General features: G+C 37.4%; 1 protein-coding gene across 4 annotated transcripts in view; it reads right to left on the bottom strand.

The window, feature by feature from the left end:
- Positions 1-698: 698 nt before the first annotated feature.
- The window catches only part of daam2 (dishevelled associated activator of morphogenesis 2), a 98,244-nt gene continuing 81,703 nt past the window's right edge, over positions 699-17,239 (bottom strand). For all 4 annotated transcript variants that reach the window (XM_077238294.1, XM_077238298.1, XM_077238297.1 and 1 more), the window contains 10 exons: positions 16,095-16,201; positions 14,722-14,806; positions 14,505-14,611; positions 12,961-13,049; positions 10,987-11,155; positions 10,515-10,622; positions 10,331-10,391; positions 9,721-9,852; positions 6,479-6,649; positions 699-4,142 (listed from right to left, as the gene is read on the bottom strand). In XM_077238294.1, coding sequence (XP_077094409.1) covers positions 3,927-4,142; positions 6,479-6,649; positions 9,721-9,852; positions 10,331-10,391; positions 10,515-10,622; positions 10,987-11,155; positions 12,961-13,049; positions 14,505-14,611; positions 14,722-14,806; positions 16,095-16,201 — 1,245 coding nt within the window. In that variant the 3' untranslated portion in view covers positions 699-3,926. The remainder of the gene's footprint in view (positions 4,143-6,478; positions 6,650-9,720; positions 9,853-10,330; positions 10,392-10,514; positions 10,623-10,986; positions 11,156-12,960; positions 13,050-14,504; positions 14,612-14,721; positions 14,807-16,094; positions 16,202-17,239) is intronic.

Genomic DNA, 17,239 nt, shown 5'->3' with positions numbered 1-17,239 from the left:
CTTGCTAGGACTTCTAATGTTGGCAGTTTGTTCAGAAGAGGGCAGTGTTACACCGTGAGAAACTTCTTCATCTGTGAGATCACGTCTAAGTCACTGAATGAAAGGAAGAAAGTTTGCCTGGGATATTCATAACACAACGTTAGACACATAAGTGATTTAAGAGCCAGCTGTACTGGAGTGTAACTCAAATTTAAAAAAAAATATTATGCAGATGTCAGTGAAACAAGTTTAATTTTACTTTACAAAATGTCACATGGGAAGGGGGTCAGGAGGGTTTGAGGGTCAAAACATAATATATAAATCAGTGATGGGCAACTTCTGTCCTGGAGGGTCAATGTCTTGCAGAGTTCACCTCCGATTCTAATGAAACACTCCTGAACAAGCGGACCAAGCTCTGCACGATCACTCGAAAGCTGTGGGTTTATCAGCGGGATCTGAACTATACAGAACACTGGACTGAAGTTGCCCATTCCTGGCTTGCCATTCTTATACAAACTATCTGACAAATATCAATCACTATATAGTTATATTTATACCGTTTCTGTCATAATGTTGTGTATACATACAAAATATAGCAAACTAAATAAATAGAGCTTCAATTTACAAGGGGAAAAAATCATTTCCACATTCTTCAGACTTAATTTGACCTTTTCTTGTTTCTATGATGGTGTACAAAACATTTGAGAACTATACATCTATTGTGTCAAATCAGCCTTTAAAATTGTGCATTTGGCACAATTACAACCTCAAAATCAGGGGTGGAGCGTTTCATGTCACAGATAATAATAATAATAATAATAATAATAATAATAATAATAATACACCGGTATTATCAAAGAACCACACCTATGCACAACTCGAGCCAATAGGGAAAACATCAAGTGCATTATTGGACCAAGCAGAAGTGTGAGGAAAACATTCTCTTTCAAAAATATCTAGATATAAAAGTGAGTGATACATTTAGGCAGTTTTTCTTGCTGTATTCAGATGCAGTTTGATTACAATTAATGTCTTATATAGTTTTTTACTTTGTTATAACATGTATAGAAGATAAACAATCAATTTTCTTTACCCTTCATATCACGGCCCATTTCATATCGATCAATATTCAATCCAACAAAAGGTTTAGTGTTATAAAAAAGAAAAGAAAATGGAACTTGGATTATTGGATAAATTTACACCTATTTACGATGGCCTGATTTCTTAACTACAAAAATATACTTACATTTTCATATTTTTTATCAGCCTTTGGCTCCTCAGGTTTGCGGTGCAGGAAAAGTTTTTCCTACAAAAAAGTGCATCAAGCAACTATAGCTACATCTTTTCCTTTCTGTTTTGGACAATCAATGACCAAATATACATACATACATACAAAAAAAAAATAATACAAATATTAATACTGAAGATTTGAATACACTGTGGATCTGAAAAGACAGAACACCAAAGTGTCTGCAAAACCAGTCCTCTCATGACAAGAACAAAAAAGACATAAAGGAAATAAAATAGCCCAAAACACCCCGATATTAATTTGGCAAGGGGATCATCTCTTTCAGATGTAAGATTATAAAATTGTCCAACAAAGTATATGCCTTCGTATTCATTTCGGTGCGCCCTGAACAGTAAATTGTGCAAACCCACATTCCTAATTGTGCGTGATCTCAAATGAATCGGCTCAAGCTTTAGGACTTTGCCGTAAGATCTCCAAGGGGAATCCTTAAGAAGTGCAATCAAACTAATTACAGTTAAAGCTAACTGAATCGTTCAGATTTAAATAGGCAATAATTGTCTTTTCCTAAATGTTCTAGACAACCTTCTGTGCTCTTTTCACCTCAAACCACAAAGATTTTAAGCACAACTGTTGTATAAATCCTACTGACTCGTAATAAGTAATCAAGTCATTAGTCACTAAACACGTGACCTAAAACAGATGGGACTGCAGTTTGGTATATACGTACACCATTGACAAAATATACATAAATATACACCTTTCAATTATTAAATCTAAATAAGTACACATAAAATAAGAGCTAAATAACAGATGATGCAAGTGAGAAAAGAGAATGACAGCACTGGCCCTTTGTAATGGCACTTGCAAGCTTAGCGTTGAACTTGTGTTTTTTTGGACTGTTAATAAATTATCCCACTGGCGCAACGAAATATGGATAAACCAAAGTCCATTCTCTCATACAGACACCCATCTTGTTTCTTAAGCAGGGTCAGGGGGCGCAGAGCTGTACCCCACAAAAATGGGAAATTAGCACCATTTGTGTCCATATTTAACCGTCTTTTAAAAGATCAACACAATCAAATGATACAGAACGCCCGCTATGACCCCATGTGGACCGATGACGGGACGCCCGTCGCATGCTGTACTGAAAACAGTAGGATACTTCTTGAGAAAAAAAAAAGGCTTTCAATAATGACCATCTCAGTGGACTCTACATCCCTTCTTCAGATGTTTGCACTCACAGCTTTAGCATTGCCTTGACATCTGTGTCTGTATCCAAATCAGTGGCCTCTCGTCTGGTGTCTCTGCCATATCATGCCAACTACAAGCTCATTCGGTGTACATCTGCAACCTTTGTCCTGACTACAGCTACTTAATATACATGTTTAAAAAATATGCACAATATATAATAAACAAGAAAACCAAAGTGGGTTACATAATGTTGTCCTCAAATTAAAAGGTCTAAGTCTGAAATTCAGTGGAAATCTCAGAGATTTAGGAGATAACTTTTTTTTTCAGACCTGGAAAATAGCAGTATGTGTACCTAGTGTTTCTTATTAAACATTTAGATATATGTGAGGCATCATTCTGTGTAATATAATCAAGGCCCAGAGGTTCAGTATGTTAACCTGAAAAAGACACATGGTGTACTTGCTCATTGCTAACCACTTCTTTTAAAAAAAGTCTTCCTAGAATGTTACCTAAGAGCATTTTGGATAAAAGCTGCAGTTGTAGAGGACAGATAAGACCATTTATGACCGATTCAAGGTCACACAAGTATTCCAGTAACAACCTGATGGAGATGTATTATTGTGTTACTTTGGTGTACCTTGAAGCGTTCAAAGAAAAAGCACTAAACACAAATAAACATGAAATATGAGAGTGGGTCTGCTACATATAAATACATAAATTCCACGACAATCCTATGGGCTCTTTTAACTGTTTGACACAATGTATGTAAAGGAGCTCGAATTTCTGCATTCATAATGTCATAATTCTTCCGGTTTTGTATTCTCTCGTCTGAATCTCCATCCAGGAGGTCCTCGGGATGCTGTTAATGTATAGAGGCACTTGGGGAATGAGTATCCCGACCTGTAAGGCTGCATCCACAGTGTTACATTTCATATGTGGTAATCCCAACATCTAGCTTTGAACAATATTTCCTTTTTATCTCCATTTTCATGTTTAAGAAGCACCAGCTGCGTCCTTTAAATCAAAAAGCACAGTTGGATCCGAAGTTTAGAAGTACCATATTTCCAAAAATGGGACTTTCTTTCAATCTCCTAAAGTTAGAGCAAGGGAATGGGCGGCTGAGAAAGGACAATAACCTTGGCGGGTTATAAGAATGAGCAGAATGGCCTTGACAAGTGATCCTTGTATTGTGAGACCTCGCAGCGCCAGACTGCTCTTCTTGAACTTGTTGGACATCAGGTTGTGCATTTGGCCACAAAGACCAATATATAGTAAGATGCCAGTTTGAGTGTACATGACAAGAAGGAAGACTGTGAAGCAGAAACAAGAGGAGAGAGATTGCAGGGTATCCTTCACATAGATCCAGACTATTCATCTTTGAGCTTGTCACTTATTACTGGTCTGAGCAAAATGTAAAATATAGTGCAGTGTACAACATTTCAGGAGAGTTCCCCGTCAGTCTGTGAATATAGGGAGTCTGGTGTCCTTTTGACTGTATTCACTGGGGTCAATAGTTCACCTTGGTGACTGGTCTTTCCCGACCCCCTCCATCCACCAGCTGGTTGACAGAGCGCTTGCGGTTGCGTTTAAGTTTCGAGTCCTTGTCAAAGACTTCACCTGAGCGAAGCGCCGACACAAGATCATCGAACTCTCCCACCTCTTCTGACACACTGCCGCCCGCGCTCTTCTTCACTCGTCTCTCTCGTTCGCGCTGGTCCTTCAGCTGGGATGGATAAATGAACAGAGACAACGTTAAATAGCTGTGATCATACAGGGTATCAGCATCATATTGTCTTTTAAGTACATATAAACACTAATCAGTGGATATCCCATTCATATGATAGCGGTCAATCTCGAAACATGTGCTATCGTAATATGGCAGAGCTGTTCTGAGGTGATTCATGGTCTCATGAGTGACTACAACAAATAAATCTGCATCTGGGTCCTGCTACCAATTACTCGCGACTACATCGCTGCTGTCATCACGTATGCAATGGTTTCCCTCATACAGCATGTGTGAGAAATGTGTTTGTTGAAGTGCATGAAACTTCATGAACATGGTAAAAGTGACAAAGCTGAGCATTTTCATGTCCTAACAGTTATGATTTATTAGATAATGTTGACGGATGTGTGTTTTGTTTCGCATGAGGCTGAAAATTGAGAAAAGGAAAAAGAGCCCTGTAGAAAAGCCATGCATAATATGATGTTATTTAATTGCAGGAGCTTTTTGAAGGTGTCATCATGACATGAAGGACATTATTGTACCATTTATAACATCCTGCATTTCTCATAGCTTAAAATGAAAGCAAAAAAACATTTATTTAAACCGAGTTCAAAAAACGGTTTGTTTGGATGTTGGGAGCTTTGTGACATCACAATGGCAAATATATCTGGATATGAAGCAACTGCCTCTGAAGCAAGAGACCACCGCCTACATCTTTGCACCATTGGTCGTGTCAATGGCTATGGCTGCAATTTATTTGGAATATTGGCTTTCACACATCCAGTTTAGACAGTGTTTGCATCTCTGCCTTGAGAGGGACCCATCAAGAAATTAGAAGATTTTTAACTTTCAAGTTGTCAGCCACTGCCAGCATTTTTAATATTTTCACAAAACTTTCAGGACAAAAGAAAGAACAGAGAATCTGCTTTATTTTTTTTAAATCTAGCATTATTCATGCATTATTTTCTTTTATCAACACTTGAATATGGGTAAATTTCATTTAAAAAAGCAACAATTTGAACAAAAAGCTGAGAAAATCAAAAAACAATTCAAAGACTACAACATGCATAAGCAATGTTTTTATCACTTGTTTCTGCTGTTTTGCCTGTGTTTGGATCCAGAGATTTTGAACTCTTTCAGAAGATGCGTAATAGCGCCCCCTACCATATAGCAGTAAAAACATGGCGTCAATTGCGGGGGAGCGCTGTCTCATAAATGACAGAATATTCCGTCAATGGTAGGGAAAGAGTTAACAACGTCCTGGATTGTGTCAGAGGAGTATATGAGTGATTGGAGCATTTAACTGCAGTTTATTTTGTAGGGTTCTACAAGGAAAACTTATATAGAAAATACTTTTTTCTAGGCATTGACGTCAGCGATCCAGTGGTCATTTACTGACAAGCATTAAAGGTGACAGCCCAGTTTTTGTCCAAAAAACATAAAATAATAATAAAAAGGCATGTTACAGCTCTTGAGCAAATGAATGTTAAAAGCTTGTGTTTGTGCAGATCATACATCCGTCTCTCTGTATCACCAGTGGTATTTATTATTTTGACTGCACTGTCACAAGTTAGTTACTATGCGAAAGACACAGTGACTTTCTTAGATTGTTTAATGCTGTGTAATTGTAACGTAAGTCTTGTTCTCATTTAAAAAATTCTGGGAAAATCTAGAAAATGTCCTGAAGAAATTGACCATATTCCCAAATGGTACTTGAAAACTAGAGCCAAGACAATAGCACATTTTTAAAAACGATAATCTGTGATCGTTGTGATGCTGTGAAAAGTGTTAAATGATACTCAACTGATGTGTCAAAGCTTATTCCAAGAGGAGATCCTGATTTCCTTGAAGAAAGTGACACGTGATGGCCAAGTATGGTAACCCATACTTGGAATTTGACCTCTGCATTTAACCCATCCAAGTAAGTGCACACACATTAGGAGCAGAGTAGTGAGTAGTGAACACACACACACTGCAAACGTGGATACACACCCCCGGAGCAGCCTTAAGTGGCGCCCGGGAATCGATTGGGTTAGGTGCCTTGCTCAAGGACACCTCAGTCATATTCCTGCCGGTACTGGAATCGAACCAGCAACCTTTGGGTCACCAGTCCAACTCTGTTACCATTAGGCCATAACTGCCCCTCCTAGATCTCACTTCATTGTATATAATAATTGTAATTTTATTTAATTTTAAAAACCAGCTGTTAAAGATTAGAGGCTGCAAAGACAAAAGGGCCTCCAAGCTAGTGTGAAATTATCCAGATCTCTGGATCCTGTAAAAATCCTCTCTGTGTGTATTTTGAGTATTGCTGTTTCAGTAAATGAGTATTGTACCATGGCCTCCATGCGTATTCTCCTCTCTTCCTCCTCCTTGCGTCGCTGCATGTTCTCCAGGTCGTGCCGGGCCTCGCTGAACGACTGCAGGAAGATGTCAAAGATTCCAAAGAACTCATCCGGCTGCATGCGACCTTCCTCCTCTCCAAAATGCTTCAGAGACTTGGAGAACTGGAGTGAAGAGGAAAGAGAGGAGAGTGATAACTTAATGAGGATAAGCGTCTACTTAGGCTGAGAAAAAGCAAAGAAACTCAAATTAGTGGAAATGCATGAAGAGGAAAAAAATGCAACATATGGGGCAACCTGTGAATTGGATATTTTATTGTGTACCATGCTTGAGAAGGTAGCTATTATTGGCTAAGGCTGTGTAATACACACTCTCAAAAAAAGCTGTCACTGGGGCGGTACCCTTTCAAAAATGTACACATACTAGTCCCTCACTGGTATATGCTAGTACCTTTTGAAAGGACATCCCCAGTGACAGATTTTGTACCATAGATATCTCTTAGACATCACTTAGTCATCTCCTAGACATTTCATATACACCTCTTAAACATCTCCTAGACATCTTTTAGACATCACTTAGTCATCTCCTAGACATTTCATATACACCTCTTAAACATCTCCTAGACATCTTTTAGACATCACTTAGTCATCTCCTAGACATTTCATATACACCTCTAAAACATCTCCTAGACATGTCTTAGACATCTCCAAGACATCTCCTAGACATCTCATGGACATCTCATAGACATCTCCAAGATCTCTGCTAGACATCTCATGGACATCTCCAAGACATCTCATATACATCTCCTAGACATTTCCAAGAGATATGGGAGAGATCTCATGGACATTTCATAGAAATCTCATGGACATCTCATAGACATCTGCTAGACATCTCATAGACATCTCCAAGACATCTCCTAGACATCTCATGGACATCTCCTAGACATCTCATATACATCTCCTAGACATTTCCAAGACATCTGCTAGACATCTCATGGACATTTCATAGACATCTCAAACACATCTCTTAAACATCTCCTAGATGTCTCTTAAACATCTCATTGACATCTCATAGGCTCTATACTCCACCATCCTACATATTCAATGCATTGCCAATCCCTGCTACATTTGCCACCAAAACATACACATGGATGCCAAGACAGGGAGATAAATCATTTTCTGACAAAATCATTGCATTGGGCCATAAACTTGCAATGACTGTTCAGAACTGATACAGCAGTCATTGGTACACTTTAGAGTTTTGGAATAAACATTCCAAAGCTGTTTTGATCTTGACTTAATAAGTTACTGCCTGAGCTACATAATTGATTGCACACAGATGCGGTGGCTGAACTTTTGTGGAGAAATAAATGTACATACCCAAAAAGGTTATCCACTTTTAGTGTGGTTTGGCATATCAAGGTGTCAAAGACCATTGCTCCAAAAGCCATTTGAAGATCTGTCTGCCAAGAGAGTATATGCCAAGCCTTCATCCACAGTAGACTTGCCATGGGGAACTCATTAATCTCAGTTCTAACTGTCATCTCTCTCATTGTGATTCTGGCCAAGGTCTTTGTCTCCGTCTCCTCAGCTCAGTGAAGCCACTAATTATCTTACGAGAAGTGATACTCCATGTAAAGTCAAAACGAGTCTGCCTTTATGGGGACAGTTAATGTTTAGTAATATTATTGATTTAACTGCACTGACACTGAATGAGAAGTAAATTTGAACTGAATTGAGCTGGATAATGACACTGTTGTCTTCTGCAGAGCCGCTTTTAGCTAAATTGAACTTTGCAACTCATTGAACTTTGCAACTGACAGTTTTTGATCTGTATTGACAATAGAACTGAGCATAATTAATGACTCTATTAGTGCTGCTTTACGACTGAAATTGAATTAGTTTCATAATTTATTAATTTTACAACATTAACGCCTGCTTTGAAACAAATCTATTTTGTATAAAGCAATATATAAATAAATGTGACGACTTAACTTAATCGTGAAACTGAATTAATAACACTGGTTTCCACCACTGAGCTTTAACCGGTAAGTCACACCATACCATTTAGCTGTCGATCTGCATCTGCAGACCATGCAAAGAAACTTATAGTAATAACTGCATGTACTGTACATTTTTACCTTCGGGTGGTGATTGTCCCAACAACTCCTGCGCAAGTTATCAGTGCAGAGATCTTCAGCATCTTAGTGTTGACAGTACTCCTCCCTTGTTCTCAGCCGTAGTGTTTGTGTTAATTTTAACCCAGCTCAGGGGACAGGATTTCTTACAGGAGACTGAATTCTGACCCTTGGAGTAAAGCAGGAAGAGGTAGATCTGTCTGGAAAGCACAGGGAGGCCTTTGTGTCCTCACAGCTCATAGAGCTTCAGAGTCAGCCATTTCTCATGAAGTCTCTCCAAACTTTTATGGCATTACTAAATAAATAACTTGGAAAATGGTGGAAAGGGTTAAAGCGACGGTTCAGTTATGAGGAATCGAGTTCAGAAGTCAGTCTGCCCAGTGACCAAAACACATCCCTATTCACACTTTCCACCACCACAAAATAGATTGCTAGCACACACATCTTCAAAGTGTTCCCAATGGCTGTCAGAATACTTCTCTTTCATGTACTTGAGAGTTGGGGACATACCATAGTGGGGGTGGGGTTGAGACCAAGCCACATTTCAAAAGAAATAAATCTCCTCAAACCCCTGGAGAAAAAGCCCTGAGAAATTTAGGACCGGCTGCCGGGATTCCCCGGGATGTTTAAGTCATCATGCCGAGCCGGGAAGAGTATACAAAGCCTTCTCTTTTCTCTCAGCCTTTTTCTTTCTTTCTCTCTCACTCCCTGTTCCTTCATCCTTCTAAGATATCAGGCCCCGGTCCATGCACAGGGTTGGAGAAGATGGAGGTGGGGGTTGGGAAGGCCTGCCGGGCCCATCCTGAAAACGCCAAGCTCCACTCTACAATCCTCTCCTGTGACCCACTCAAAGACCCTGTTCTGCCCTCAACAATAACTCTGAGAACTGTTGGAGAAAACATTTTCAGCCCTAGGCACTGAAGGAAATACCAGGCCTTTTGTTTTCTCTATCTCTCTCTGCCAAGGAACTCCTTTGTGCGGTTGTATCTGGCTAATATGAATCCCTTTCTTATGGAATGGAGATGAGGAAACGTATTATTAGGTTGGATATTTAAGGTCGGAGGTTATTGTGACTGAATTATTAAAAGAAGATGTTACCTTATCTTTGGCTTCATTGAGTAGTTCCTCGAGTTCAGAGAAGCTGAAGCTAGCGACTGTGATGAAGTCACTGACCACTGGGACAAACTTGTCTCCCCGATCACATGCTTGGCTCTGCTGGTATCGTAACTCCTGATGTAAACAGAAAAATTATTATATATATATATATCTTTTTCATTTTTTGCTCCTCCTAAATAAATTTTACTAAAATATTTTAGTTTTTACTGATAAACTGTCCTCCTGGGAAATTCCTACTTATTCAGTAGGCAATATTTTCATTGACTGTTCATTTTACAAATGTATATTTTAACTAATTTTCAAATGATTTATTTCTAGTTTATTAAATATTAAGTAAAATAAATATAAATTATAAATATATCCGCTTCATATCGGCCGCCGACTCTAAGATCGCAATCAAAACAATCAATATCGGCCAACCACTAGTTTTGAGCATCATATTTGACCATGTCTAGAAGATTCTTCGCTAGCAGAAAAACATTAGGTAGCTAATAATAAAAAATTAAATAAAGAGTATGTCAGCTATGTTTGAGGGGTGTCTCTTATGAGAATGTTTTTAACGGTTCACAGTAATAAATGATGGATGCCTCACCGCCTCCAGAGCTTTCAGGCCGTTCCTGATGCTGAACACTTCCTTCTCCAGCTCAGCCAGACTGTGGGAAAGTAACAGTAAGCAAAAACTGTCTCGAACCATTCACTGATCCACAAAACAGGCTAAGCACACACCACAAACAATATAATGATAACAGTGAGTACATATGCAAGGTGGGACTCACTTGACTTTGGCAGCTTCTGGTACACTGAACAAGTCCTGTTGAATATTGAGGATGTCAGGGTAATTCTTCTCAAAGATCATGATCAGGTAATGCAACATGGTGATGTTCCTGTTGGAAATGCAAATAGAATAATGATTTATTACAAGATTAAAGCAATGAAATAAGAAACAAATATACCAGTGTTATTAATCCATTCAAATCAAATCAGATCTTCTTAATGCAATGTATTCTATCAAACGTATTTGAAAACAGAAACGCAATGTTTAATTGCATTTCTGTTTACAAATACATTACAAAACAGGACAAGAAAAAAAACCCAGATATAATAATATATTCTTTAACAATTCATTGAGTGAATTCAGTTCGATAAAATGAATTGTCAAAGGTAGCAGTGAAAAGGCCAAAAGATGCTTTGATTGAAAAAGTTGAACAAGCTAAAAATATCACCGGATGCTCTTCATTGACCTCTGACCTGTCTATACTTGACTTTGTGTCCACGATCTTGTTGAGGCTGGACACTTTGAAACCATATGCGTTGCCCCTCTGTCCTTTGTTCATGAAGTTCCCGAATGCCAAAACCACTTCCAGAACCTGTGTCAGACGCTTGCTTTTCATCACCTCACGCGACGCACACAGAATAGCTAGAAAAGAAATGAGGAAATGTATCAAAAATCTAACTGATGTCAACATAATACTGAAAAATATTGCTGAACACAAAAACATGGGTGACCAAACAGTTGATGGACCCCATTGACTTCCATATTATGGGGGAAAAAATGGGCACATCAACTGTTTGGTTACTGACATTTTTCAAAATCTTCTTTTGTGTTCCACAGAAGAAAGTAAGCCATACGAGTTTGGAATGACATGAGGACAAGTAAATGATGACAGAATATTCATTTTTGGGTCAAGTATTCCTTTAAGTTATAAACAGGCCCACATGAAAGCTCAGCAGATTTGTACATAATTGGAACGTCTGTCCTATTCCCCAACATATGTGTTGTTTCTTAAATATTTTTATGTATCTTAATATTTATATTATGCTTTCAACTACCAATAAGAATGTAGTACCTTCAACTCATTTTACCACATGTAATTCCATTCCAAAGAAAGTGCCGAAATGTGGAATAAGTCATCAGGTTTAGTCTGGGTCTAGTAATGAGCTGGACGATGGAATCATCTAAGATTCAATGCAATTCATTATACAAGATCAGAACCCACAGTAATGTCAACATGAATCAACAAAGAAGAAAATCTAATTCTACCTCCTGCTTTTCTCAGTTCTGGATTCCACAACTGAATCCATTACGAAGCCTAGTGTGAATTATTGAACAATACTGGAACTGAACTGATGTTTAACATCACTATGTTTGTGTGAGTGTGTGAACTAGTCTCAACTCCAGTTCTGCCTCACAATTCCCATCATAGAGCTGCATAACAGCAGTCACTCCAGCGGGAACAAGAAAGAGCATGCAACTTTGATGCTTGTCCACAATTTTCCCGCCGCCACTTTCCCACAAAAAAAAGTTTTCCCGAAGGATCTTAGCCAAAGTTAGACTTCCTTTTCCTGGATGTTAAAATATTCAAAATGCCTTCCTGTTGACACATTTTAATGTACCAGGATGGGCCAGAAATGTTAATTTGTTTTTTTGTTTTGTCTGTGTGGATGATGCCCAAACTCTCTGCTCTATAAAGCTTCATTACACACTGCTATCAACTTAGTCTTGTTGCTTGTGTTTTGTAGACATGGCATAACATTGTCAAGTCAGGGAGACTATGGGATTTTAGCACGTTGAGGTTGTGTAAATTGTATGAGTTAAAGGTTTTAATCGTCAATATTTGAGGTGAGTGTGTGTACTGATCAATTTGAGGATAACCAATATGTTAAATGATCTTTTCAGTAAATATCAATTCAATTTCGTTCTGTCTCTCACACAAAGCTATTGTATGGCTGTCTATCACAATATGGAATCCGTGAACATTTTTCCACAGAGAATGACATGATGGTGGTTAAATGAGGACAATATATTTGTTTTGGGGTGAACTGTCCCTTTAAGGATAGCTAAAAGAGAGAGGTCTTGAACCAGATTTTGGGCTGGCTTATGTTCATCCAAAGTACTTTGTAAGCACATGCACGCCACAACTCTTTCATGAAAAGCTTGAAACTCTTTGAAGAAAAAAAGCAGTGTTTATGAGAACGACTCTCCCCTCTCAACATGTGCCAGCTTTCCAAAACAGCCTCCGTGGAAACAGTGCTCTTTATTTGAACTGGAGATAAATTCAAGTAGAAGAGCCACACACTCACAAACACACCAGACCTGACTCATGCTCTCATATTCACTTCTCCCATATTTACAGGACAGTTTCTGGCCTCTATCACTTGAATGTGAGTTTGCGTTAATATGCAAAGAAACACATCCAGGAGCATCACACTAAACCTACCAACCTTCAACCTTGGGCTTTGTCTCCGCTAGACGCTCGGCAAACTTCTTCTTGAAGAAAAGAGACTGGAGCCTCTGTTGATAGTGGTCAATTCTGGTGGAGAGAAAATGGTCAAAACCATTCAGCTTCAGCCACTGGGATGAAGCCCATACAGGGTCACGTCATCCCAAAATGGAAACAAAAAAAATGTTGATTGTATTCCTCCCCCCTCCCCTTTATTATCAATGACATTTCATTTTATTGCATTAAAGATCAAGTTTAAAAATAATGCAATACAATGATAAATACTCATACTATTATATAATATAGCTTGTGTTTTTGCAATACGGTAATAAGACTTAGATGTGTGTCCACATTACAGTAAGGAGATATGGGGTTGGTGGTGGTGGGGTGAGGTTCATAACTCTTTCCTCGCCATTTAAAAAAAGCTCCAAATATGCAGTATATTATATGCTGTTTAATGTTTGATGATAGCATTATTTAACATTCTATCACTTGTTTTTGCTGCTTATTTGCCTGCGTTTTGATCTGAAGATTTCATACTTTTTTTTGTACTTGTTCCCTACCGTATAATAGTGAAAACATGGATTGCCAGAAAATTCCGTCAATGGCAAGGAAAGAGTTAATGTCATGACAAAAGATTCTATTTCAAATAAATGCCGTTTTTTTTAACGTTCTGGTCATCAAAGAATCTTAAAAAAATGTTTTCAACATTGATAATAATCATAAATGTTTTTGAGCATCAAATCATCATATTAGAATGATTTCTGAAGGATCATGTGACACTGAAGACTGGAGTAATGATGCTGAAAATTCAGCTTTGATCACAGGAATAAATTACACTTGACTATATATTCACATAGAAAACAGCTGTTTTACATTGAAATAATATTTCAAAATATTACTGGGTTTGTTTTGTATTTTTAATCAAATAAATGCAGCCTTGGTGAGCAGAAGAGACTTCTTTTAAAAACATTACAAATCTTACCGACCCCAATGTTTTGAATATATAATAACAAAAAAAATCCTGTTATGCATGTACTAAGTATGTACGTCCAAATTACCTTAACTTATGTAGGAAACATATATGAATTTGCAGGTTTTTGCTTTGCAAAATGTCAATGTCGTTTATACAAGTACACATGCTGTTCAATCATGGCTGCATTCATGTACTTGCGTAAAGTATGTGTGTGGCCTTATTCATCTTTTCTGGATTTGCACGTTGCATAACTTTTCTGATAAATTATGGATCTCCAATGGTATGACGTGATGTGAGATTGAGAATTTGGGGAATTCTAGACACCACAGATTTTTGTAGTGGCCTGTTTCTTTGGAGGTAGAATATGCTGGAAAAAAATCACTAAAGAAAATAAATAAATCACAAAATCAACTAAAAATCACTGCTAAACTTGGGTTGTTATCTGCTTTGTCATTTATGCAGTTCAATAATAAATCTTCTGATAAATAACTTTCATTTGTATTATTCTTCACTCTTTTTTTAAATCATTGTGCTCATTTACCATCTAAGCTTCAATCATTTAGCAGTACCTGCTCATCTCAAACAGGAAGCGGTCGGCCCGGGCCATTCGCTCAAGCTCGTGTTTGTGTTCCTCCAGAAGGTCAATATCACTTTTCTCAGGAATAAACTTCAGCAGCTGTGAATGTACAATAAATTTTCACATACAGAGTGTTTATTCATAAGCATTAAATGTACTAATCAAAAACACAGAAGTTTTTTTAATGCCGAGTCCAACAAAGCACTCACCTGTTCTAACATGTCTTTAGCCAGCTCTTCCCTCTCATCCATCTCTAGAATGGCTCTTTTTATCTCTTCATTGCTCATTTTTAATCTGTATGAACAGAAAGGGCTTTCTTAATTCTGTAAATTGTTCATATTTAACATGTTGTTAAGAAAGTAAAAACACCAATAGTATGTCAAATCATCCTATGATGTGACATAAAAGGTTAGGTATGGCCTAACAATCAATGTTCAATCAATCTTCTCTCCCCTTAGTTGAGATCAATAAAAATCTGTCCACATCACAGAACATGATAAATCTATTCCTGGCCTCATTAAGTCAATATGAATTGCATTAGCTAGCTTGTTTTTCCATTGCACTGGCACACTTTTATGTTTAAGCTCAAAGAAAAGCTCTGAATGTCTTTGCTGAAAAAAAGTTCAATGTTCAGTCAATAATCTTTACATTTTTTAAAATCAACTCCTGGATTTGGCTACATTAATTCACCTTATCTTTGAAGTAAGATTATGATGGCATGTTAATTGAAAAAGAAAACCCATGATGTTCACGAATAAATCATTTATAATAAACACTAATCCAGTATTCCATTAAGAATTGTCGATTTTGATTTTATAATGAATTTAAGAACTAGTCTGTTCTAGTGGCAATCTGTCTTTTGGCAAAGTGACAAAAAAATATATTTTTTTATGTAACTAAAATAGGTTATGACCAGTTTAAACAAAAACGACTAGAAAGACTAGTCAAAACATTTTATGCAATGGGTCACAGAACATATCCGTACACCATCTCCTACTATAAAGTAACATCTTAACAACATTCAAACAACATACAAATAAAGTGTTGGCTCAACAAAAAAAAATGTTTGCATTTTTTTTAAAGTTATGACAACTTTAAATTAAATTATGTTCAACTAACAAATCATTAAGTTCTTCTAACTCAATAGTTGGTAAAAACACAAAGTTGAATTCAAAGTTAAAATTTTAAGTTGATTACTCTAAAAAATGAAGTTGCTCAAACAATTTGTATTGTAGTCTCACAGTTTCTCAGACAAGGGTTAAATCTAGTCCTAGACTAAAATGCATGTTTGAGCCATTTCAACTGAAAGCATCTTGCATCTTTAAATGCGAGTGACATTGTTTAGTATAAAGATTCACACCGGTAATGTTTATAAAATCTACATAAATGTCCTAATTGAACTAAAATACTGGCTTAATCTAAACCCTGTCTGTGAAACCAGATCTAAAAATTCTAACTTGCAGCCATGTTGTGGTAACAGATCCTCTGAATTACTTTTCAGAATTTAATAAGCATAGCATCTGTTATCCAGGATATCCATTAACAAAATGCTAACAGTGCTAAATCAGGGACAAGTACGTACTTGGAAAGCAGGATGACACAGTTCTGGGCCCTGCGGCCGTCGATGACTGACAGCTCTTTGACTTTGCGCGAGCTTAGATAAAGGTCATCCATTGATCCCGTCTCTTTCTGCAGAAGAGGAGAAAACCCACTATCATCATGGCTGTTTGGATCCTCTTTCTAATAATGAAATGTATAAAATAATTCTTGATTGAAAAACGATTAAAATCAAAACTTCAAGCAAGGCAATGATTCCATTACTGTTTTTAATAAACAATTACATTTTTTGTCTTTCAAAATTGAATCCGTCATTTCAATGGTTGCAGTGAGAATAAAACACACAATATATGCATAACTTTCCATTTGTCCCTCAAAAGGTCAGTATTCAGAACAGTGTGTCAGAAATGATCATGCAGCTGAAGAACCACAGATGCTTGAAAGAAGCTTGGCTGTTTCAGCGAGAACATTTACATCTATTTATAGGTCCAGACCGTTTCCTGTGCTGTGAATGTTCGATGAGGTTACACGGGTCACGTAACTCCACAGTGGTCCAAAGAAAGCACACTTTTAACACACAGTTCTCTTTTAGCAGTAACATGAAGAATCCAGGCTAGGTGGAAGGTCATTTCTGCCCAAAACATGCCTCATCTACATTTTTGACATCTGTGTAATAGTGTTCAATAATTAGCTTTAGGGTTGGGAATCGTAAGAAATTTTCTGGTTCCGCCAAACGATTCCGGTTTCGGTTCCGGTTCCCATTCAATAAAAAATATTAGTAAGGGAAAAATCCACAATCCTTTTTGTGTTTATTTCTTATAGTACTCGTCAAATGAGTTTAACAGACTGGTAATGTAAACAAATTCAACATATTATTAAGCGATTTTTTTAATTTTTTGTTATTTTTTCTGAAGGAAAATAAAAAATTCTGCTAGAATAATTTGGGACCTCTCCTAGCTTATTGTATCTCCAACAGTGGAGAATACCTTCTCAGAAGGGGTAGAATATGCTTGAACACACATGTAAGATGTGTGTAGAACAGATTATTTTTAAAATCGGTTTGAATGATTGATTCATAAAGACTTTTCATTACTGGATACCGCTCTAGCAGTTAATAAAGAGAACTGCATGCATCTTGCGGAAGAACATTGAACATTGGAGCTACTTCTC

The sequence above is a fragment of the Siphateles boraxobius genome, unplaced genomic scaffold (genome assembly GCF_051911475.1).
Source record: "Siphateles boraxobius isolate OS27281-9 unplaced genomic scaffold, OSU_SipBor_1 22, whole genome shotgun sequence".
In the NCBI taxonomy this organism is placed as follows: Eukaryota; Metazoa; Chordata; class Actinopteri; order Cypriniformes; family Leuciscidae; genus Siphateles; species Siphateles boraxobius.
The sequence above is the reverse complement of the archived record's forward strand: the minus strand, read 5'-3'. Positions and strand labels throughout refer to the sequence as shown.